At 43.5% G+C, this 25055-nt stretch overlaps 1 protein-coding gene across 4 annotated transcripts; it reads left to right on the forward strand.

Moving 5' to 3' along the window:
• The first annotated feature begins 561 nt into the window (after window positions 1-561).
• On the forward strand, window positions 562-22106 carry OTUD3 (OTU deubiquitinase 3). 4 transcript variants are annotated; one of them, XR_002126687.1, is made up of 8 exons: window positions 562-734; window positions 4841-4953; window positions 8406-8528; window positions 13888-14019; window positions 14444-14540; window positions 15794-15978; window positions 16123-16204; window positions 16992-17082. XR_002126687.1 is itself a non-coding variant. In XM_019666708.1 (7 exons), exons 1-7 carry the CDS (start codon window positions 671-673, stop codon window positions 17166-17168), a joined length of 891 nt encoding a protein of 296 aa, XP_019522253.1. In that variant the 5' UTR covers window positions 562-670; the 3' UTR covers window positions 17169-22106. The 4 variants fall into 4 exon arrangements, 3 of the variants coding, with proteins under 3 accessions (XP_019522253.1, XP_019522255.1, XP_019522254.1); XM_019666708.1 differs by lacking the exon at window positions 16123-16204 and having other exon boundaries at window positions 16992-22106; XM_019666710.1 differs by having other exon boundaries at window positions 16086-17087.
• The last annotated feature ends 2949 nt before the right edge of the window (window positions 22107-25055 follow it).

The following is a 25055-nucleotide window of genomic DNA, read 5'->3' on the forward strand; positions in this document are numbered from 1 at the left end:
GGGAGGTGTCACTGCAGGACACAGCCGCGCGTTGTCCTCATGGCTTCTCCACTCTGTGCTCAGGACTTAGGCAGGATGCCGAGTTCAGTTGTTTGTACTGGGAGCCTGACAAATTATTGTCTTTTGGATACTCTTTGTTAGGTGAATGATTAGTTAGCTGGGCAGCTATAGTGAAACTTGCTTTAGAAAAAAGGGAGAAGATAAAATTTATCATTTTGGAAGAGATCTGGGAATCAGAGCCCTTAGGGGAGGCAGAGCCTGTAATGAAGACCCTGTGTTCGGGCGGTTAGTGTATCTCCAGCCTCACTTGTGGAAGCAGCTGCGACCCCGGGAAGTTTAATGAATTTTCTGGTCCGGGGGGAATAGAATCCTTGTTTGTTGCCTCTTACGAAGGTGATGTGGTTGCACATGTGCCCTAGTGCTCTCCCCTCAGTATCTGGGAAGAATCACAGACGGCCATAGTTGAGGCTTTCTCTTTTCTCTGTGTGCAAGATTTCTGTGGATCGCCTAGCATGAAGCATCATTGTTTTAGATGACCTAAGTTCACTTTTAAAAGGTTTTGACCCAACATTTTTGGTTTGACAGCAATTGTCTGTTCCGAGCTCTTGGCGATCAGTTGGAGGGACACTCCCGGAATCATCTCAAGCACCGACAGGAGACAGTGGACTACATGATAAAGCAGCGGGAAGACTTTGAGCCCTTTGTGGAAGATGACATTCCATTTGAGAAACACGGTAGGTTCACTGCGGGATACTGGCTCTTCCAGGTAATTACATCCATCAGCTTCCCCAGCCTCCCAGCCAGGGGTTTGGGTACATAAATTATGTCATTTCTTCAACAAATGTTTACTTGACTGCTCTGTAATAGGCGGCATGCTAGGCGCTGGGAAGCACTAGGTTTGGACGTGTATGCCGCTAATAAAAATGATGATGTTAATTGACTTGCAAAGCTGTTCATCACTTTCTGTTCAGTGGGGGGTCGGGGATCAGGCTAGAAAATAGTGTATATAGAGTGATCCTATTTTTAAAGGTAAACACACACAGAACACAATGGGAAATTGTGGAAAGATGGCTCCACTTATTGTTCAGAAACCATTTACTCTCTTTAAACTTCTGTAAGGGGGAGATAATAATAGCCTCTATTTTATAGAGCTTTTTGGTGAAGATTAAATTAAATAATACAATTAAAATAAGTTCTTAAGTGTTAGCCACCTGGGGATGGTGGGTCTATGAGTACTTTAAATGATCTTCTGTAGATTTTTCTGACTTTTAAGTGATCGTGTATTACTTTTATAATAAAAATAATCAGTAAAATCATTTTAATTTCTCACCAAAACCCCAAATCCAGCCTGTTTTCTTTGAGGCAAATCATTTAGTGATTTTAATTAGTTCCTCAATAGGCACAAATCTAGTAAGAAAATACATATGAGCTTTTAAACTTCAATCTGACAATTATTTACTGAGGACGTACTATGCTAGGTGCTGACATATTTACGTTTTACAATAACGTTTTCCTCACAGGAAACCTGTAAGACTGTGAGACTTATCAGACATGTAAGACTTATCAAGAAAGACAGAATAGTTCCTGTGTTTTAGAGTCTTAGCTCAGGAAACCATATCAAGAAAGAAAGGGAGAGACATTGAGAAGGGAGATGGGTTAAAGGGGTCCCCACATCAGCCAGATGAAAGAGTAAGAGGGTCTCCACCACGGCAGCTACTGGGGATAATGAGTGGGGTCCAGCCTAACACACAGCTAGTTGTATAATGACAGGACTCATTGGCGGTGGGGAGGAGGAGAGAGGAAGGCGGATGTGCCGTTAGCAGGATAGAGGGCAGCAGAAGGAAGACACGGGAGGGACTAGATCAGTGATCCCAGAGCCCTTCTCCTTCCTCACTAGGACAGAACCCAGTCACTAGGCACGAGCAGCCAGAGACCCAGCAGCAGAACTCCCAGCGAGTAGCTGATACCAGTCACTGCATCCTGACGGCCTCTCCCTGCATCACATTTATCTAGCGGATAGACACGGTTTACCAGATGCTTAGCAGTTTACAAATCAAATGCGGGTATGGGGCAAGTGTGTAGTTTAGCTATATGGAATGAATTGTGTCATTGATCCAATTATATTGCCATTTTGCATGAGGGGCATACTTAGTTTGTTACTTGAAATTCTACTTTAGTGAAGGTCAGATGGTAGATTTGGGGGTATGACAGGACAAGGAACTTGTCTGCAGTGTGATGGCCACTTTAGATGCACAACAGGAAAGTGTTTTCTTGAACTGTCACTATGACTGCCTGATCCTTGGCACTACATAAAGAATTTTGAACTTCAAAGAAGTGGGTCGGCCCTGACTGCCAGAGCAGAAATGACAAGAAACGTAGAAGCCTGCGCGTTCGATTTGTGTGTCAGTGGAAGACTAGACTTTTTACATTATCACTCATATCACAGTTATGCGTTTTTAATGTCTGCCTTGTTACACTGAGATCCTTGAGGGCAGGGACTATGTCTGTTCCCCAACATGGCAACGCCTGGTGCTTGGTAGGCACTCATAAGGTATTTGTTGAATGAATGAATGATTGGCTCACTTAACTCTTCAGGACTTGGTTATCCTTGCATCTGGCTTATTTAGGATTATTGTTTTCCTTTAGACTCTGGCTTTGGAGAATCAGCAACATCTTTTCTCCAACTGTACAAAGATCCAGATCAGAATCCTGAATGTTCTTCATGCCTCCTCTCCCTCCCTCCTCATAGTCATTCATTAAGTCATGTCACGTCCACCTCAGTGTTTTTTTCTCTTGTAAAATCAGGCCTGTGTGCCCATTTGCCTAGATTTTTTCAATACTCTTTCGACTGGTCTCATTGCCTCTTGATCCATTCAGTTTGTTTTTCACATTGCAGCCAGAGTAGTGATCTGAATGTACACCTAACACATCTTTCCCCTGTCTGCAACCCCTTGGCAGCTCCCCGTTGACCTCAGGATAAAGTCCAAACTCTTCAGGCCTCTGTGACCTGTGATCTCCTTTTCTCTGCCTCAGCTCCCACCCTTCCATCTCAGCATTGTTAGTTCCTGCCATACCAGTCCACAGACTCATCTGCCTACCTCTGCTTCTCCTGTCTCTCTCTCCCTCTCCCCTCTGCTTTGAACATCAGTCCTCTTCTGTCTCTCTCCCTTCCCCTCTCTCTTCCTCACGTTCCCCCCTCTGCTTGGAACATTCCTCTTCTACCTGTCTCCTTCTTGTCGTATCTCCCCCACCGCCCTTCTCCCCCCTCCCAAACTGGCTTATGTTTCCGACCTACTCTTAGCCGAACTGCAAGGTTTTAGGGCACAGTCTTCCCCAAGACTCCCCTCACTTCTGACACCAACTGGAAGCTTGGGGTTTCCCAAAGCCACTCTCAGGTTCGATAATTTGCTGCAAGGACTCAGAACTCCCAGAAGGCTGTTACACTCAGTTATAGTTTATTACACAGCGAGGATACAGAGCCATATTAGCCAAAGAACAGAGTCTGGGAAGGCTCCAAACACGAAGCTTCTGTTGTCCTCAGGATGCACTGTCTTCTTGACACCTATGTGGTCACAGTATTGTCAGTCATGAAGCTCGCCTGAACTTTGGTGTCCAGAGTTTCTATTGGGCTTTTATTTTGTAGGCATTGTTGATTGATTGCCTGAGTGGTTGAACTCAGTCTCCAGCTCCCCAGCTCTCCCGTTCTCAGGTCTGGCTGAGGTCACGTGGCCAGAGAGCACCCTGAGCACCTCGTTAGCATAAACTATCAGGTGTGGCTGAGAAGTCCACGATGACTAACAGGCATTTCTGTCACTTGGGAAATTTGAAGGGTTTAGAGGTTATCTCCCAGGAGCCATGGACAAAGGTGAGACCCTTTTTAGGGCAAGGCCAAATTCTTTACCATACATCCCTTTCCTGTAGCACTTATGCATCCCTAGCGCCTGTTCTCTTGTTTACTGGTTGTAAGCTCCTTGTGGGCAAACTGACAGGCTGTATAATGGAGTGGCTAGTGCCTGGGTTCCAACTCAGCTCTGCCGACCTTGGGCACAGTTAAGACTGATAAAGATGAACTGGAACTTGAAGCAAACATGGTCAGTTGGAGGGTCTGTGGGAGGAGCTAGGGCTTATGGAAGTGCTCGCACTCTACGTAGTACCTACCCATGAGAACCCTGCAGGAAGAACTCTAGGTTTATGATAAAGCTTTCTGGCTCTAACTTCCCCTTCTATTACCTTCCTGTTCCCTTCTGTAAGTACCCTTCCATCTTGGCCTGCAGGCCAGAGTGTGCATGTGGCTTACCATGTCTGCTGCGTGCACTAGGTTGCAACCCTTTCTTTTTCCTGAAGAAACCCTTTTTTGGTGATGAAACGCCTCGTTGGTGTTATTTTTCAGTAGGCACTACTCTGCTTCAGTTTCCTCATCTAGAAGATGGTGTGTGTGATAAGCCCTTTCAGAGAGTTGGTTTGAGGATGAAAAGTGATCCTCTATGAGAAGTGAGTGCAGCAGTGCTCGACACGTAATAAGCATTCATTAATGCAAGCTGTTATCACTGCGTGGATTGTTACATTTCCAGTGTTTTTATAGAGGTTGGCTTATAGGGAGCAGTCAGTAAGTATTTATTGAAGGAATGAGTAAATGAATCCTTTATGAATGATTGGTGGCCTTCTGAGCAGCAGTCTATATACTGTTCAAGCAGCTGACTGCCTAGCCCAACAAAGCTAATGGACTTTTTAGATGTAGACCTTTGTTTCGCGTTACTTGGAACTAAGTAAATACCAAAGCATGTTTGCCTTGGGATTTTTCATTATAAAGACTTTATTTTTCTCTCCTGTTTCCATGCAGTGGCCAATTTGGCAAAGCCTGGTACATTTGCTGGCAATGATGCAATTGTAGCCTTTGCAAGAAATCATCAATTGAATGTTGTGATTCATCAACTTAATGCCCCTTTGTGGCAGGTAGGTCATCTATTCAAGAGTTGATCGTAAGCTTTTCTTTATAAATGAGCTTTGGGGATGTCCTAAGATGATGGGGCATGACCTGCGCTGTGGAACCATACAAGGTCACTTGTGCTGCAAGCCCAACCAAAGACCAGGAGTTTGGGATTCACCATATTCAAGTGGAGTCTGGAGCATAATTCAGAAAACTGTACAATGCCGGAAATATTGTTCAGCAGGCAGTTAATTAATTGAGTAATTTGAAAGCCTAATGTGGAAATATTATACATAATTCTGTAAAATATCTACATGAGAATCTAAAAAATTAGTGCATACAAATCCTGGTTTTGAAGTATGTCTAGTCCCATGTGTATGTTTATGATTTTTAGGTGGAGGGAAACAGACCAAATTCACTGTAATAAACCATTGCTAAAAAGGATGTCCTGAACAACAAAATTTATTTCATGGCCTAGGATGTCAACTTTCATTGCTCTGCTCTGCTCAGCTGTACATATGGTACCAGCACATAAGATTTTACAGCAATGTTAAGTGTGTGCTGTAGGATGGCAGAGCATGTTGTTGAGCCATTTCGTTTTTCCTTTATCCATCCCCCGCTCCCCCATTGTGAAGTAGCTGTCCATTCCAACTTCTTACCTTTGGTATCCTAAATGAACCAACTCTCCCAATCCATCAGACCATACCTTCTGCATGTGGAAGGTCAGATCAGGCGGATGTGTATTAAGGCTCCCACCCGCGTGCTCTTCCTCTGTGCATTCAGAGAGCTTCCTGTACGTCGTAGCTCTCTCCTGAAGCCTGGGCATGTGATATCTATCAGTCTCCCTCCTGCCCCTTCCACTACTCTATTTCTAACTTTTCCTTTTTTTTAGAAAGGGAAAATATTAATTGTAGAAAAATTTGAAAATTCAACAAAGCCCATAAAGGCAAATAAAAATCACCCAGAGTCACACTCCCCGGAGGCTATTCCTGTTAACATTTTAGTGTGTGTCCCTGTCATTCACACGTCCTCTTAGCTATAAAAACATTCATACATAACTGGAACGACATGTATCTTAATGTTTTTATGCACATTTTAAACGCACCTACACCCATATAGACACATCCATGCGTATGTATACACAAACAATTATGTATTCCTATGTGTTTTTACTATAAAGGCAACTGTGGTGTTTTTTTTCTCATATACCACCAGCCTGTATATTCCTTTGCAAATTGTTTGTTCTTAGCCTTTGCTCATTAAAACTAAAGTCAAGTTTATAGAGCTATAATTTACATGTAGCAAAATTAACCCTTCTCAGGTGTACATTTCTGTGTTTTGACAAATACAGTCATGTAACCACTGCTGTTATCAACATAGACAATATTCCCATTACCACTGAAAGTTTCCTCATTCCCCTTTGCAGCCACGGGCCCCCTCCCCACATGTGCAGCCCCTGTCCCCACTCATCTCATTTGTCTTACAGTTTTGCCTGTCCAGAATGTCATCTAAATGGTAGTACCTACCCTTGTGTCTGGCGTAATGTCCTTTTAACAGAATTACAACCAAATAAGTCAGGTGCTCCCTGAGTTGGTGAGGACTTTGACAAGGGACGCAGCGAGCAGGAGGAGAGCAGTATTTGTGTGTGTTCTTTGGGCAGTGTTGTCAGATGGACTGACACCAGGGAGAGCTGTCATATTTCTAGTGAGGCGCTCGCCTTCTAAGGATGGTCTTTGAGCCAAGAATACTGGTTACCTTCTTCGTTGTCCCAGTTTCTTGTCATTAAATTTTTACTGTTTAGCAGAAGTCATCAAAATCCCTTGACTAGACAGCATAATGACCCATTCTTGCAGGAAAACACTCAGTGCCAACTTAGTAAACGCAGCCTGCCTTTTCCTTCATCGGTAACTTTTTATTCCAGTCTCTTAATTGTCTAAGTAGTTGTGGAAGATAATTCTGCATAGTTAGAATTTTCTTTCAAATAGATTTCTGTAGTGTTGTCTTTCATGAATTGGTAAACACTGAAAGTGTATGTTTTTAAGATAAATGTATTTGTTATACAATGGATCTCCATCTCCCCCCACCCCAAAGACACATCTTAATGAAATTTAAGAATTGAAACAGCATTGGTTGCTACTGTCCTGGGTAAGAGCTCTTACATTAATAATGAGGAGGCTCATACAACATGGAGATACTCAGACCTACATTTTTTTCCCTGGTTGTAAATAGAATATATGCTTCTGTGAACACTATAGACATGTGTAACATAGAAAGTGAAAATGTTCTGTACTCTGTCCATGAAAATTAGTTAACAATTTGGTGACTATTTTTCTAGTTATTTTTTCCAATTCATAATGTGTATATAGTATTAGATATTATCTAAATATGTAAGTGCTGTAGGGATTATGTCATTCAGAGGCTCTGGTAAGCTAGTTTCGCAGCCCTCTTCCTAGGAGATAAATGATGCTGCCTCTATTTTGTGTTTGTCAAAACCAGATTCTCTGCGCTTTGAGACCTACAGATTCAACCTGGTTCTGACTTCTGGCCCCGTGTGGTTCCTGTTTGGTCCATGGTTTGGGCTATGCTTTTAGACCATAAATACTGTTAAAATTAATAGTAGTGTCTCACTACCTGAGACTTTGAGGAAAAACAGGAAGTGCTAATGTTTTAGAATTTTAACAAAGACGATAACTAGGCTTTCTAAGTGACAGATTCAGAGTTACTTTAGAGTTTCTGTCTAGGTGGTGTTTTTTCAAGGGGTGGACCTTAGGGCCTCTGGATTGCATGACTCTTACTGGGGTGTCCTGCAGGGGTGCCCTTCACAGAGAATACCTTGTGTGTGAGTGGCCTGGGTCGTGCAGTGCGCTGGTGCTGCTGGACTATGAATAATTTTGTTTTGAAATTGATGTAAGTGGGAGATTTGAGTTTGTTCATATTCTCAGTATGTGGTTGATGGAAAATGTTATTTTTTTGTTGTAACGACGGGGTGGATTTACTGTGAAGCTGATGACACATAAGTGGTCCATTTTTATGGCCCTCTTTCAAGGTCCTGGGAGGGGTTCTAGCATTTTTATAATATTTGGAATCTTGTATTTTTTTCCTTAAATCAGGCCCCCAAGTTTTTTGAGCTTCCAGCCGAGCAAATCTCCATCTGTCCTTAGGCCTTCTCTCCAGTAGGGGCCTGTGTGTCTGAGGGGATAGGAGGTGCTGACGCCCAGAAACTCAAGCCTATTTAACTTCACTGTAACTCTTCCCCTGGTTTTTGAATATGTGTTTTTATATGGATTTCTTTCCATAGAGTTCCATACTCTGTGTATGAAAGATAAGTCAGAAATTGCTCAGGACATATCCTAGTCATATTCCCATGCATTCCATATCGAGCCTGTGGACTGGGCTTCTTGGGCAGTCTGGGTGGCGTTTCTCTCCAGAGGGGACACTGTCCAAATCCTCGCTGGCATCTCCCTCCTTTTGCTTCCAGATTCGTGGCACGGGGAAAAGCATCGGGCGGGAGTTACACATCGCCTATCGGTATGGAGAGCACTACGACAGCGTTCGGAGGATCAATGACAACTCGGAAGCCCCCGCCCACCTCCAGACAGATGTGAGTGAGGCCTCTGTTTCCTCTGTATTCTCACCTCTAGGGAGCCAGGTCAAGAGCTGGGTGCCCAGAGCTGAAAACCAGCGATGGTTTTACGGAAAGTTGCTTTTAAGAATCTGTGGGCTTGATGATTTTTTATGTTTTAGCTCAGGTGAGAGCGAAAGATTAAATTGCGTGTCATTCTTTTGCTTTCCCTAATAGCTGATAGCTATGATGACATGGATATAATTTGTATAAAAACTTTGGATTACTTTTATGTTTAATATGTTTAAAATCAGTTCATGCTTCGTACCTAAGGTTTGGAAACTATAGAAAAAGTAAAGAAGATAGAAAGTACACAAAAACGTGGACACAATTTTTTTTTTTTTAAAGATTATATTGGGGAATCGGGGAAGGGGAACAGACAAGTTGCTGTCCTTTTGTTCTTCAGTCTAGTTGTGGAGGATGTCGCTTCACCGGCCCATGTTGGTATTATCATTGTGCTCTTCCCGGGTGAGGCATTCGCTCGCCGGCCATTGGACAGACGCTCACGGTGTCTCATGGCAGCTCACACCGGCTGCCGGCTGCTCACGCTGGGTGCCAGCCACTCACAGTAGCTCACGGCAGCCCACTGCAGCAGGGGCTGCAGCCTATGCCGTCACCGGCGACTCCCGGCAGCCCAGCTCCAGGTCGAGCTGTTGTTCACCATCTTAGCTGTAGAGGGCGCAGCATCACTGGCTCTCATGTGGGATCCGAACTGGGGCTCTGCTTCTTAGAGCTGGTGTCCCAAGCCAATTCTTAATCAATGCGCCACTCGGCCGGTCCCCGTGGACACAATTTTATTGTTGTTTTGGTATTTATATCGCTTTGTTTCCTGCCTTTTAGAAATTAACATTATTGCATAAACCTTTTCTCGTGTTACACCTCTTCTTTGTAATTTAAAAAACTAACTAATAAATGATTTCTTGGGTAGGTAACATATATTTATCCATGGGTTAGAATTAAAAATGTGTATCAGGATGTATAGTGCAAGTCACTCTCCCACCCTTGTTCCCCTCCCTGGATGCACCCAGTGTTACCAGTATATCATAAAATTGACAGATATTTTATACAGAGTGTGCCAAAAAATTGTATACATATTTTAAGAAAGGAAAAAACTGTATTAAAATTGTAATACTCAATATATACCGATAACAAAAGATGAATACAAGTCACGCTTGACTTCTGCCATTACAAGAGGTGCTCGAAGTGGTTACCATCAGCATAACTTTAATACAGTTTTTTCCTTTCTTAAAACATGTATACAGTCTTTTGGCACCCTCTGTATAGCAAGCAAATATGCATGTATGGGCACGTATTCCACTTTTTAAATGGCATAGTGTTCTGTTGTGTGGATGCATTATAATGTGTTTGATCACTGCCCTATTGATGGACTCTTAGGAGGCTTTCAAACTTGTGCTTTTACAAACAATGTACCTCTTTTCACACATGTATGAGTGTTATCTGTGGGATAAATGCCTAGAAGGTCCATACTCATCAAAGGATGTGAATTTATAGTTTTCATAGGTGTTGCCAAATTGCTCTCTGTTGAGGTTTTACCAGTTTTCACTCCCACTTGCAATGTGTGTCTCTTGCACCTTTGCCAGCACACGTTATCAAGGTTTTAAATCTTAGTCAGTATGCTAGGGAAAAAATTGTTTTCTTAACAGTTTAAATTTGTATTTCTCTTAATAGTTAGTTTATGCATCTTTTCCTGTGTTTAAGACCTATTTGTAGTTCTTTTTTTGTGAATTATGTTTTTTGTTTTGTTTTGTTTTTGTTTTTTAAAGATTTTTATTGGGGAATTGTGGGGATGGGAATAGCGCTGGGGAATTGGGGGAAGGGGAACAGACAAGTTTTGTTCTTCAATCTCGTTGTGGAGGACGTTGCTTCACTGGCCCAAGTTGGCACCATCATTGCGCTCTTCCCGGGTGAGGCAGATCAGTCGCTAGCTTCTGGACGGCCGCTCACAGCGGCTGCTGGCTATACACGGTAGCCCATAGCAACCCACTGCCACAGGGGCTGCAGCCTACGCTGTTGCTGGTGACTCATGGCAGCCCAGCTCCAGGTTAAGCTGTTGTTCAGCATCTTAGCTGTGGAGGGCAGTGTCACTGGCCCTCATGTGGGATCCGAACCGGGGCCCTCTGGCGTCCCAAGCCAGTTCTTAACCATCGCGCCACTCGGCCGGCCCTCCATTAAGTTTTGCTAATGATTTTTAGGAGCTCCTTATATATTAGATAAATTAGACTTTGTGTTATGATTTGCAAATACTTTTTTCTTAGTCATTTATTTTTTTATTTTTCTTATGGTCTTTGCTATAAAGGAATTTTAGATTTTTATGTGGTGAAACTTACCAAGGTTTCTTACATGTCTTCTGGGTTTTGGGTCATAATTAGGAATGTCTTTCCCACTCTGAGGTTAACAAAGAATTCTCCCATAGTTTATTTTAGTATTTATTATGGTTTCATTTTTTAAAAAAAATTAAATCTTGTCTCTATTTGGAATTTATATTCATATAAAGGTGTGATGTATGGATCCAACTTTACATATTTTCTTGTGGTTACCTTGTACCCAAACCATTTGTTTAGTATATATCTTTTCTTCACTTATTTAAAGTGCCACTTTTTTCATATACTAAATTCCCATATACACCTGGGTCTATTTCTAGACATTTAGATAGTTTCACTGGTTTCTGTGCTCATGTATTAATGTATCCATTGTTTTAATTAGTAAAATTTAAAATCTGACAGAATTTTTCACTCATCATTCCTTTTTTTTTGGTAATTTCCTACATTCTTACTTTGTTTTACATAGGACTGTTAGAATCAATTTTCTTGTCTAATTAAAAAGAAGTCCTGTTCATATTTGTTTTTATTGGGGTCTCATTAAATTCATAGATTAACTTAAGGAAAAATTGACATCTTTTTGATGTTGAATCTTCCTAGCATGAACCTGGTAAATTGCATTTATTTAATTGACTTCTTTGGTGACCTGTAGGAACATCTTCATGTAGATTTTGCCCATTTTTTGCTGAGTTTATTTTTAGGTGTTTTGTGTTTTCTATTGGAAGGAAAGGATTTTTTCTCCTTAATATTTCCTAGCTGATTATCATTTGTGAATGTGAATTTATAATGAAATATTAATTAAATACATACACAGCTATCCTACAGGAGTCTCTTTTTTTAATTGACGTAAAATGCACGTAAAATTGACCATTTAAAAGTATACAAGCCAGTGGACCTCAGCATAGCCACTGAGCTGTGCCACCACTTCCTCCATCCATTTTTCTTCACCCCAAAAGAAAACCCCGGCGGATTAAGCAGCCACTCCCCATATCCTTTCTCCCCCCAGCCACCACCAGTCTTCTTTCTGTCTCTATGGATTTACCTATTCTGGACATTTCATTTAAATGAGATCACACGATATGTGGCCTTTTGTGTATGTCTTTCACTTAGCATACTGTTTCAAGGTTCATACTCTTTGTAGAACATATCAGTACTTTGTTCCTTTTTTTAAAAAAGGCTGAATAGTATTTCAGTTGTATAGCTACACCACATTTCATTTATCCATTTATTTGTCTGTTGATGGGCATTTGGGTTTCCACCTTTGGGCTATTGTGAGTAGTGCTGCTGTGAATATTTGTGTTAAGATTTGAGTACCTGTATTCAATCTTTTAGGCATATACCTAGGAGTGGAATTGCTGGGTCATATGGTGATCCTACATTTAACTTTTTGAGGAACTGCCACAGTTTTCCACAGTAGGCATACCAATCTACATTCCCACCAGCAATGTATTGAGGGTTCCACTCTCTGCATCCTCACTTGTTATTTTTCTTTCTTTCTTTTTAAAATTATGGCCATCCTGCTAGGTGTGAATTGGCATCTTTGGTTTTGATTTGCATTTCCCTAAGGACTAAAGATGCTGAGCAACTTTTCATGTGCTTCTTGGCCTTTTGTATCTTTGGCGAAATGTCTAGTCAAGTCCTTTGCCCATGTTGGGTTATTTGTGTAAGAGTTCTTTATAAATTTTGGATGTTGGATTCTTATCAAATACATGATTTGTGAGAATTCTTTTTGTTTATAGTAGTTTTTCTTTGATTTTATTTTAGGAATAGAATTATCATCTGCCAATAGGGATAACTTTTCTTCTTTTTAATTTTATACTCACTCTTTCCTTCCTTCCTTCCTTCCTTCCTTCCTTCCTTCCTTCCTTCCTTCCTTCCTTCCTTCCTTCTTTCCTTCTTTTCTGCAGTTGCATTGACTTACATCCAAAACATTGTTAAATGGTAACAGTAGTAGTGAAAATCCTATTGTGTCCTTACTTTAGTGGAAATGAAGCACGTACTGTGGATTTACTGTGGTTGCTTAACCATACCCACACTCTGAGACCTGCAGGCTGTTGCCAGTTACTCACCCCAGGTAGCAGCACTGTGATGAGCACTTTCACACAGATCTTTTCTATACTTGACATTATTTCCTTGGGATCAATTTCGAAGACTCTTGATACACATCGCCAAATGGTTAGGAGATACTTTGATAGGGGGCTGCGTTTTATTAATAGTAAATAAACAATGTACTGCACACTGCTGGGTCCCACTTACACTTTTACAGGCAAAAAATAGAAATGCCCTTGCCCATTTCCCCATCTCCCTGCATTAATGGGAAGCAGGAGAAGGTGATTAAGCAGCCACAGAGGGACGCTTGTAGCTTTTCTGATTTAGGCTTCAGTTGTAAAGGCCTCGTGGATAGTAAGTGAACTGCTCTTTGTGGTTTTACAGTTTGGATTGACGGGTTTCCTAGGGAGGTGGTGTGCAGGTGAGGTTAAATGAGCCATGCTCACCTGTCATTGTCCAGATGGGACCGGAACATCGCACATCAAAGCCTGCTGATGACCAAATAGGGCCTAGGGAACTAGATGAGGGTTGTACGGATGTCTCTTCAGGAAGAGTTGTCCTGCTGCAAAGCTTGTCGGGTCCTAGTAGAGAGGGTTTCGTCTGTTATCAAGCTCACACCTCTGGAAATCAGCTGAGATGAATGTGCACTGTCTGAGTCAGCAGTCATGGCCAAAATGCTGGTACTTAGAAACCGTAGAGGCTCTAAGGCCGTGTTCACTGAATGTTCATCCCGTATGTTGGGCCTTTCTTTTTAGTATGTACTTCTTTTGTGAGCTGGAATCTCAATATCTGGATGAAATGTAGCCTAGTCATTGCTCTCCTCTTAAGATTGTTTGTGGAATCTTTCCCTTGTATATTTGAATGTTTTTTAAGATTAGAGTGTCTTCCTATGTTGATCTGAATGTAGTTGGCTAGAGGTCCGTGATGATCATTCCTTATATTTCCTTTAGTTTCAGATGCTTCATCAAGATGAATCCAATAAAAGAGAAAAGAGCAAGACTAAGGGCGTGGACCTAGAAGATGACCTGAGAGACGAAGTGGAAGATGCCGTCCAGAAAGTTTGCAACGCCACCGGCTGTTCAGTTAGTATTTCTGTCGCGTGTAGTGATAGTCTAAGTGAGCGTTGCTGTGCCTAGTTTACCTGCTGGTTTTGTAGCTCCACTCGGGCATGCCAACACCTGATGGGCCAGCCTAGGTCCATGGTGTCTGTAGTTTGATGAGGTTGTGTGATATGACTTAATGAGAGCTGTTTGTTCATTTCTCTCTTGTTTGCTAGACTTTACCCAATACTGCTCAAAAATCCTAAGGAAGTATGTGGATTTATTTTTTATATCAACTGGTTATTCCGGTGACCAGCCTTATTGAAAATTGACATTTTCTAAGTGGAAAAGGTCTTGAAACCTTGTCCCAATTCTCACTATTACATCAGTTTGTGTATCAGATTGTTGAAATAGAGAGAGGAAAGTATACCCAGAGTCTTGAAGTGTTCCTTTGTTTCTTGGATAGGATTTTAATTTGATAGTCCAGAACCTGGAAGCTGAAAATTATAATATTGAATCTGCAATAATTGCCATGCTTCAGATGAACCAGGGAAAAAGAAATAGTAAGTCCATGATTGATATTTATAAGCTTTCAAAATGACTGTACTGATAATTTTCCAAATATTTATTTTTAATTAAGTCACAGGTGGTAGTTATACTGTCATTTATTCATTCATTCAGCTGTTGTTTATCGAGCACTTTCTGTATGCAGGCACTTTTTACTAGGCCCTAGCCCTGCATCGGAGAGCATATAGTCTGGGGGTGGGGGAGAGGGTGGTAGAGACAGATAGGTAAAGTGGCATAATAATACCTAATGGAGTTGGGGACTAAGGCGATAGGGGCGTGCATGAAAACGCCACCTAACCCAGTTTGGGAGGGATGGAGAATGTCATGAAAGACTTTATCCTTTTATTTTTTATTTTATTAAACATTTTTTTTTTGCTTAATTTATCCTTTTAGAAATAACTTTCCATTATAAAACCAAAATGCTAACTAAAATTGAGTGGAGAGAAAAATACCTTATTTTTTCTGATGGGAATATTTAAATTACTAGCATCTATCAACTGTTGATAATTCAGAATTATTTTTACTTGAAATGAGTTTAATTTTATGACACACAGGAAGGAAAAAAGATGTGATATCTTCACTGTTTTTTCAAGTCATTTACTTAAAATGATTTCAATACTTATTGCCAGATATGATGTGCCAGATACTGTTCTTAGCATTAGTTTTCTGTGTGATTGGCTATTTTCTTATCCACTTTATATGTTTTCTGTGCCTTCTTAGAAAGCAGTAAGGAACTTGGTCTTTGTGACTTTAAAACAGCACTGTCCATCTAGTACCTGTGCTGTCCCGCACGGTGTGTACTTGTCATGTGGCTAAGTGAGACTGAGAAACTGAATTCTCAATTTTATTGAACTTCAGTTTAAGTAGCCACATGTAGCTAGTGCCTACTGTGTTGAATAGCACAACTTTAGAGCCTGTTGCATTTCTGGTTTTGGTGCAAATGAAACATTTCCCCCTAAAAATTCATGTTAAAAAGTAGTTTATCTAATGATGCAAAACACTCTTCTGCTGGGAGGCTGATGATAAGGCTGGTCAACAGGTTATTTTAAAATTCATCTTCCAAATTTTACCAATATGTTTCCCCTGCATTCCCCACTGCATTGACTGATATTAGAATTTGCCTCCAGGAAACTTGCTTCCCAAATGACAGTGCTCTAGGGACCCGGGTAATGTTGGAGTCATTTAACAGTAATCGAATTGTGTAACCATCTTAGGTCCTCAAGTTTAATGAATTATCTTTCTTTGGAAGATGCAGAGGAGAACCTTGAGTCCAGTGGCCGCATGCCGGAGCAGAGCGGTCCTTTATGGGAGGAGGGTGGCAGTGGCACCAGAATCTTTGGAAATCAGGGCTTAAATGAAGGCAGGACTGAAAACAATAAGGCGCGGGCCAGCCCTAGTGAAGAAAACAAGGCAAATAAAAACCAGCTCCCGAAGGTATGAAAGAGGGGGTTGCAAGGGCAAATGGGGGGCTGCTGTCAGGCGGTGGCAGTGGTGGGGACTGGGAGCTCGTTTTCCATGTGGAATTCCCTTTGGATTTTTAGAAGTAGTGAATGTAGAAAATCTGGGGAATGCATGCAGGTGTACCAGGAAGCAGAATGAAGACCTCGTGGTCCTGTTTGGGGTGTGCAGTGACGATCGGAAGGAAGTGCACTCTGAAATGGTACTCCGTGTATACACGTGTCACCCCCTTGCCCTCCCACCATTACTGTGTGCATGGGTGCTCTCCATGTTAATTCCATGATAAAATCGCAGTTTTAATAAATACTGTCATCTGCATTGAACACCTGCATAATGTATTTGTAGAAATCTTTGTATTTTGCATTATTTTCTTGGCTAGAGTCCCAGAAGAGGACCTGACAGGTTAAAGGGCATGGATAGTTGACTCTTTTTAAGGCTTTTTGGTAAATTGTCAGGTGCTTCCCAGAAAGGTTGTACATCTCCATCCCTGTTCCCTACTCCCATAGGTAGCATATGACACCGTTCATTTTACCAAATTTGGAATTCATTTCAAAGACTTCCACCAAGTTCTAAGCTCAGAATGCACCATAATGTAAAAAGCCACAGGCAGAGGCAGAAATGCAGTGAGCTTCTGAGGAGTTTGTTAGGATAACCTGGGGCATTGGATTACGTAGAGAAAGGTGTCCTGTGGCATGTGTGAGGGTTATCTCTTGCTGGACTAGGGTTAACATTTCGTTTGGTCATTTGGGATTGGTTTGTGAGGAGAAGGGAATTGATTTTGTTTGCTAGCTCAGCAAGGGAATGTAAATTTCAATGTGAATTTGAGCAGTAATGGAAAATAGATCCCTTTTGGTCTGTTGGGCGGGTTTCCTCTGTTCTTGTTGAAAGGCAGTCTGTGCCCTCAGCATCTGTCAGCCCTGCAGCTCCCTTCAGCAGGTGGCAGCCTGAGTCAGCCAAGCTGGCGACTCATCGGGCGTCTTCCCTTTCAGGTCACAAACAAACAGAGGCGAGAGCAGCAGCGCCTGGAGAAGAAGAAGCGACAGGAGGAGAGGCACCGTCATAAAGCCCTGGGGAGCAGGAGTGGCCACAGGGACAACAACAGAAGTGAAGCAGATGCGAACGCGCAGGTCACCTTGGTGAAGACCTTCGCTGCGCTCAGCATCTGACTCTGGCCGGCTGGGGGCGGGAAGAAGTGAGTGGGAAGTGGGGGCTGCGTCCCGGGCTTGCTCGGGAGGCCTCCTTAGGGAACCGGCCCACGGCGTCCACATGCGAGCTCACACACTGAGTCGGTGTCGTTCAGGCTGCCTCCTTTGCGCTCCGAGTTTTGTTGGTGTTTTATTTTGTGAAAGTGCAGTGAAGCCATTCATGTTCCATAATTAAAATACTGAGTTTTAGGAGTGGATAGATGCACCAGGAAAAACCTTTAGAGTGTGGTTTTATTTGCCCTGAAAAATCACAGTTCGCTGACCCTGGGATCTTTCCCTAACGCTTGGGGTGAGGCTTGCTGTACTTGTTCATGAAGTAGTTTAGAGTAATTGCCAGAAACGCAGAATGACAAGCTCCCTTCGTTTCTCTTTCCTTTTCAAACAGATACATTCACGCACAGGGTACTTTATAAACGACCTCTGACTCAGGAACATGTTTAGATTTAGTTTGCGTTTAATCCAGGTTCATCGGAGAAGAATTTGGGAAGTGCTCTCCCGAAGTAATAAGATACGGCGGTTGAGGCCTGTAGTCAGGGTGGAAGTGAACAACTGCCCTTCTCTCCTCCCTGCGTCTGATGGCGGTGCAGATGCGATGCAGTGCTGTTAGTTCGCTTACGCTCAAGCCATGTGATCCATGCGCCTGACTGTTAATTAGGTCCGGGCTTTGCTGGAGAATCTGAGTGTTGTGGAGTCTCTGGTTCTTGTTCCTTGACGATGGGAAGGAAGATGGATGTGACCGCTTCTGGTGCAGTCCCGGGTCTCTGATAGGAAGGAGAGCAGAATCCACAGTAGTAAAAGGAGAGAGCTCAAGGGGCTCTTGAGTGTTGGCCCAGGAAGAGGCTAACCAGCGATGTGATTGTGTAGGGAGAGGGCCGGGCAGCCTGCCTAAGGTGGTCCACGTTCCCATTTTAAGTAACTGTATTTTCTTCCCTGCTTTTCTAGACTTAGATGCCTTCAGAGAAATAAAAGGTAACTCGACCTGTGGCTAAATTCTCTTCGTATCGTGAAAATGAAATTCCTTAGAAATGCTGCATTTATTTCTTCTTATTTAAAACCTGTTTGGGATTCTGATGTTGGAAAAACTCTCTAGCGCCCACCATAAATTGTCCGTGGCTTAGGTCAGACCAGCAGGGCAGAGAATGTACTTTGGCTGAGGACTTCGAATGACTGCAGTTCTGAAATAGACAGATTTGGGCAGTGGAGATGTGTCACTCCTATAACTGAGGTAGGGTGGTGTGAACTGCAAAGCAGTCATGTTTGCAGTGGTCCATCTTGGGCAGTCTTTGCCTTTTGGGGACCTAATATTTAGACAGATAAGATATGCTAAATCAAAGGTCAATTGTTAATTACCTCCCCCACCTCAGATTTGAAAGTTATAAAAGTTCCAAGGCTAAGGGAAAGCTATAAAAAAGTGTCGATGTCGACGTGTGTAGACACACTGTCTGGGCTGGCCCTGGATTCGTTGACTTATCTTTATCAGCGGATGACTTGCTTTCTTCGGTTTTAATGATGTATGTTAATTTTTTGCTTTTTTTCCTTTGGTGACTTTTTGTGGTGGGCACATCGGTTGTCTCTAGGGCTTGCTCCCAGGACAAGGTGGTTTGGGCTTCGTCCTGGTAAGCACATTGTGCTATTCGGCAGGTTGAGAAAGAACCCAGCTTTTTTTCCTCGCACCTTGTGGAGTCCTGAGTTTGAAGCTCTAGAACTCAGACAAATGAAGGGTTTCTGTTGCCTGGCTGTCTCCGAGGGAGGGAGGGTCAGTGCGTTCGGATCTCCTGTTTCTTGGCTTTGAACTCTGGGCAGATTTCTAATGGTGGCCGAGCTTCTCTGAATGAACGTTCTTTCCTGTCTGTTTTGTACTATGAGAGTGCAGGAGGCCAGATTCTCTCATAGGGTCACGATCATGTACCAGAAATCCAGCAGAATCAGGAGTCAGAAGTCACGTAAGGGAGACCCATTGTCAGTAGTAGTCGAATTGCCTTATTTATTTGGTTAATGAAGGTGGCCTTGGCCCCTACTGGGCTTTAGAAGTTTTAGAAGCTGCTAAAAAGTTAATAGAGAATATTGGGAACATGAACTTATAAATTACCTAATTCTGATAACAGGCTTCAGCATTTCTGGGGTAAAATAACAGTGGTTTTAAAAACTATAATCAAGTGGCTTCAGGAATTTTCTTTTATTACTACTTCATAGCTTTCCAGTTATAACTGGTCTGTGTCTTTTAGGTTAATTAGTAGGGTTGGGGGTACATGTATGCAACTTTAGTGATATCTTCTAGCAAAGGGTTTGAATTTTGACTTCACTGCCTCGGTGTCACTGAAGTGTGAGGAGGAGGGAACCCATACGCTTAGCTGCCTTAGTAAGCACTTAAAAATGACCTCGTTGGCAGCCACGGTGGAGGCCCGGTGTGTTCCATCCTGGATGGCTGAGTCAGGAATTGTTACCTAGCGCAGTTCCTCCTGTGCGCTTCCTATTAGGAAGGGAACCTTTCGTAACCTCTGAGCTGCATCTTGGCGGTTGGAGATTTACGTTACCTGGGATTGTCTCAGTAGCTTTTAACAGGGCCGGGAGAAGGGGATGGGTCAGTGGACCATAGCTGCTTTTAGTCTTATAAACTGTATATAAAGGTTTTAATGGATTTTTTTAACAGATTTTTTTAAAGGTCAAAATAAGTGAAATGTTAGTGGCAACCGCTTTGTACTAGAGAGGTAGATGTATTAAAACAATATAGAACCACAACTTCCAAGCAATACAGCTGGCCACTAAGAGTTACTAGAGCGGTAGAGTGTGTACATGTATTTAATTTGTCAATAATATGAACATGTGCTTTCAGGAGCACTGGCTAAGGAATTGTGGCAGAAAGAAGAATCTGAAATGTTAGTTGTGGTCATCTGTAGTTTCTTTTATAAACTCTGAAAACACTTCCCAACCCGTTTTCATTCCTAGGGCTTGTGAAGTGGGCTCTCTCTGGTAGGGCAGTTAGTGCTGGGCTTCGAGGGCGCCTTTGTGTGGGTGATTTAAAAGCTGCTTCCCTGGGGTGCTTTTACAATGTGAAATGATATGGCTGGGATGGGAGGGGGGCCCCGTTCAGGGGGGTAGAGCTGCTCACATATTAAGTAGGTAGATATCAGATGGACTTTGGCATTGAACTGTACTCGTAGTGGGTCCCTGTTGTCAATGTGTAATTTCTCTCATTCTGAGAAACTCCTTAGACTCTGCCTGGGTTTTACTGGGTCAACATAGCATGCTATCAGTTTACCTCTGAAATGTTCAACTCGAATAGTCGGCCGGTTAAAGGAAGCTTGGCTCCCTAGTGAGAGTTGACTAAAAGCCCCCCAGACCGAAAGGGTCTTTGTGGGCGGGCTGAGCACCGAGCCCCTTGGTTTCAGTGTGCCAGCCTGTGGCCCTCTCGGACTCCATTGTGGGGAGATGCACAGCTCTTTACCTCAAGACTCGAGCGAACCTTGAGCCTCAGCCTGATGCTGTTTTCCTGTTTTGCTGTTCTCATTATTCACAGTCTCATCTCAGCTTTCAGAACAGGTGTTGCTAAAACTCTGGGGCCTTCTGACAGTTCTGAGGTGATTTAATCATGGCACTTTTTACAAGGTATTTTTCCCGACTCTAAAGCAAATTGTATTTTCCCACTGATGTTGAATTGAAGGTCTAGATGGCATAGTTCAATGATAGGACATGGTCTGCCATCTCGTTTTAGCGGGGGAAACGGATCATTGGTTTGAAGCGGAGATGGGGGGGTACCAGTCACAAAGTGCTTGCACTGTGGAACCCACAACGTGCGCCCCAGAGCCTGGCCCCAGGGAAGAGCTGCGTCTGTGGACTGCCTGGCCCTGCCCTGTCCCCAGGTAAATTCCCTGGGAAACCGCAGGCTCTTAACTATTTCCTTTAAGGGATTACTTTCTAGAGTCTCTCTGTCTCCTAGTTAGGACTACTTTGTAGCTCTATTAAATATTTAGCATTCTGTCAAAGCTACTTGATGGGGGGTGAGATGGTACCAGTAAAGAATATTTCTGTACAAGCACGAACTTCCGCATGGTGACTTTATTTTAAGCAGGGCATACCCGGGACACAGAACTTGCACTCGCTTTCCTGGTGATCATGGAGGGTAATGGTCACCAGACAGAACCTCTGTCTGCCCCTAATCTTTCGCATGTCACTATCGCCAGCCGTCCATGACAATCATTTGAGCGCAGTCACAGACCCTCCGCCTGCAGCTCAATCCCCAGGCAGGTCCCTCGACCATGACTTGAGGAATGAATGCTGGTGTGGGGCTCCTCACACCTTCCCACTCTCCTGTTCATTTTTCCTGGTGGGAAGGCCCTCGGCCTCCCGGCTACCCTTCCAGCATCTTCCACCAGCACTGAGCTCAGTAGGAAGAAAAGAGCCAGGAGTCGGACTTGAACCCTACATGTTCCTCTCGCTGATGTACAAGTGCTGGTGGGCGTCCGTCCCTTTTATGAAGGAGGGCAAGTGTGTCTGGAGAACACGGGGTCTTCCCAGGCTCAGGAACCGTCTCTTTTTTCTACTTGCACTATACTAGTTCTAGCTTCAGTCTGGAGATATTTAAGACCTCCATGGGGTCCTGATCCATAGACTCAGCAAGCCCTGCCTTATCTATGGAGCTCGACGGGGAGAAACATGACCATTGTCTGACGTCTGTAGTCCATTTCCTCTAGGTTGTTTCTTCCCACAGATTGTGTTCATCGGAACCATTTTATTTTTTATTTACCAAAGTACTGTACTTGGCTATTTGCAGTGTTTTCAAAACCAAATGTTTCTTTTTTTGTGTTTTTAATTTTCAATACTTGGTGCAATAGAAGCTGCAAAGACGTGCCACTTTCTCTATGAAACGGACTTTTGTATACCAATAAATTCTAGTTTAAAGACAAAGTTGCAAGTTGTTTTTGTCACTGTCTGGCCACCATTTGAGTCCATGAGTCTGAGAGAGCAGCCTGCAAAATGTCCTTTTCAGAGAGGCCTTTGCATGGAAGGTGTGTGTGTGTCTGATTGAGTGTTGTTCCCATGTATAGTCATGTGGGACCTCACTGAGCTTAAACAGTGGCTTGTGGCTTTAGTACAGGTGAGTATGGCCACTCACACACTGGAGGAGCCATCCTTAAGGATGGAACACTTAGGGTTTCTGCTTGATAGCTAAGAACATCTCATAATTTGGAGTGTCTAATGCAGAGCAGCTGTCTGTGGCTCCACCTTGGGGTTTCTGTGGAACTCTGAGTGTTGGCTTGAGCCCATTCTAGGAGGAGATACTGCCAGACACATGTGGATAGCAGTGACTGCAGCATGGACTCACCTAGAAGAGGCCTCAGAGGGGAAGAGGGAAGGGTGGCCACAGAACCAGAGGGCGGAGGATCCTTCAGCGAGACCAGCGGGGGCCCAGCCTACACCAGGGCTCTGGTCAGTCTCAAGGGCACGCCTGCTGCCGTCTCATGAACCCTTGCCTTGGCTTTGCGATTTGGCCTCGAGACTCCCACTCTCTCTTGTTCTAATTTCATAGTCACCAAGCAGCTTTTGAGTTGGCTCTGCAGTACTCTGATAACAGAAGGTATCGACTGTGTTTCCCCGAAAATAAGACCTAGCCAGAGAATAAGCCGTAGCATGATTCCTCCAGGATATGGAGGGCACGCACCCCTCACATGACGGTTTTATGACTTGTTTCAAGGAGAAAGGGTGCCTTTTCCTTAGACTCCTTCAGATTAAAATATTCAGTATGCCAAGGTGTGATATTCTGGCACCTAAAATCATGCGCGGGCTTATTTTCCGGCTAGATCTTATTTTCGGGGAAACGGCAGTACCATGCAGCACAAAAGAAAGGATTCTCTGGCTATTGGCAAGGAGGTTCTTCCCCGGTCACCATCCTCGCGTGATTTTCGCCTCATTCTGTGACTGACAGAGCCCCGGGTGCACAAATGCTACCCAGTTCCTGAGCCCGTGAGGCCCAGGTTCTGGACCCTGTAAACTCAACTGAGATTTTTTTCTGAAGGATCCTGCCTAGGACCAAAGTGATGTCCCGATGTTGGTGTTCCCCCCTGTCCCCAACTGGGAAACTTTCTTGGCCTCCTTAATTCTATCCTTGCAATAATTCAGCTGGGGCCAGGGGTCCACCCTGCCAGGTCGAGTGATGCTGGGGGGGGGGGCTTCCTACCTGGGTCTAGGCAACCTGTGAGGTCCTGTCTGTGAGACTGGATGTCTGTAAGACAGGAGTGTTCTCAGGCCAGGTAGGGAATCATTAAAGAACGCAAGGTTCATTATTTATATTTTTCTCTAGGCACAGCACTGCTGACTCTGGGTGAGTGACAGTTTATGAAGCCAAAGACTGAAATACCATATGGGGGCAAATGTCTCTTAGTAATTGCTCATGGTTGCCTAGGAGAGAGCAGGGTTGGAAACCCAGGTTTAAAGTTACCTCGCTCATCAGACATACCATAAGCCTTATCCCTAATGCACAGAGGTGTAGGTGCGCCTTGATAGACAATCAAAATTTGTCATCGACTGTTGCGCTCCGATATGCTTTTGGCTGCACTGCTGGACAGAGCGGCCTGCACTGCTGGACCATAGTGATGCAAACTTAGACCATTTTGGTTGTCAAGGATCAAGACCAATCCTGCCACTTTCTAGGTTCTGACTTGACAGGAGGAAAATGTTTCCAACCCTGCAGAAACTTGTTTGAACCTCCCTATGGTAGATATCTCAAGACACTCCAGTTTTATTCAATGTATTCACGCAAACATCTGAGAATCCGTCCACATTTACTGACCTTATACTGTGTGGGGGTCCTTATTTCTGGGTATTGAATCAGAGGTGGACCCTGTCCTCAAAAAAGTGTCCGTTCCATGAGTGAAAGTGGACTCGTAATGTGACCCAAGACAGCACATGCCATGAAAGAAGGTACTGACTGATAGGACGGCTGTGACGTCAGAGGAACTCAGAGAAGGCTTGGCGGAGAAGGGGACATGGGGACTAGGTGTGAAAGGGGAGATAGGATGTGGAAATAGGGAGCAAAGGCATTTCGCACAGAAGGACCAGCATAGACAAAACCTTGGAGCGGGACAGAATTGATGAAGGATTTGCAGTTTGTTTGGAGAGAGGCTAGAAACGTCTTCAGATGCTTCTCATCTGCCTGTTGCTACTGGAAGCCTAATGCTTTCCTTGCTGCATGAATTCCAAACATTCAGGCATACTGAGTCTATCCTGACCACATTTTCATGCCCATGACCTGGAATGCATCACAGCAGCCCTCCAGGGAAAGTGCTGGGCGCTGTCTGTCCAGCCAGCTTTGCCTCTGTCTGTCTCCGTGGGACGTCAGCTCAGGGCACTGAAGGTGAATGATTTTCAGAACGTTTCCACTTAAGATAGATGAGCACTCCCAAGTAATGAGCCGAGGGGCTATTCCACTATATTAATATATTTATCATATATGTACGATGCTGATTCCCTAAAGAAATCCAATTATCGTGTCCATGGATTCAATTGAACAGATGTTTACTTAGCATCTACTGTGTGATGGGTACAATAGGGGAGGCAAAAAATACGTAAGGTGACCTAGTTTCTATAATGCTCCAGGCACTTCGAATACGTTGTCTCATTTAAACCTTAAAACCATTTTGTAAGGCTGATGGTTCTAGTCCCATTTTACACACGCGGGAACAAAGAACTGGTCCAAGGTCATGGATTTGAACCCAGGGCAATCTGCCTCCACCATATAGGAACCCAAAACAGGAACCCAGATAACTGGGTAAGCAGCACCAGGAAAGTTGTAAACACATTGCTTGGCAGTCGGGAAAGTATTATGGCAAAGGAGGCGTTTGAGATGTGCCT

Source organism: Hipposideros armiger, unplaced genomic scaffold, assembly GCF_001890085.2.
Source record: "Hipposideros armiger isolate ML-2016 unplaced genomic scaffold, ASM189008v1 scaffold_477, whole genome shotgun sequence".
Lineage (NCBI taxonomy): Eukaryota > Metazoa > Chordata > Mammalia > Chiroptera > Hipposideridae > Hipposideros > Hipposideros armiger.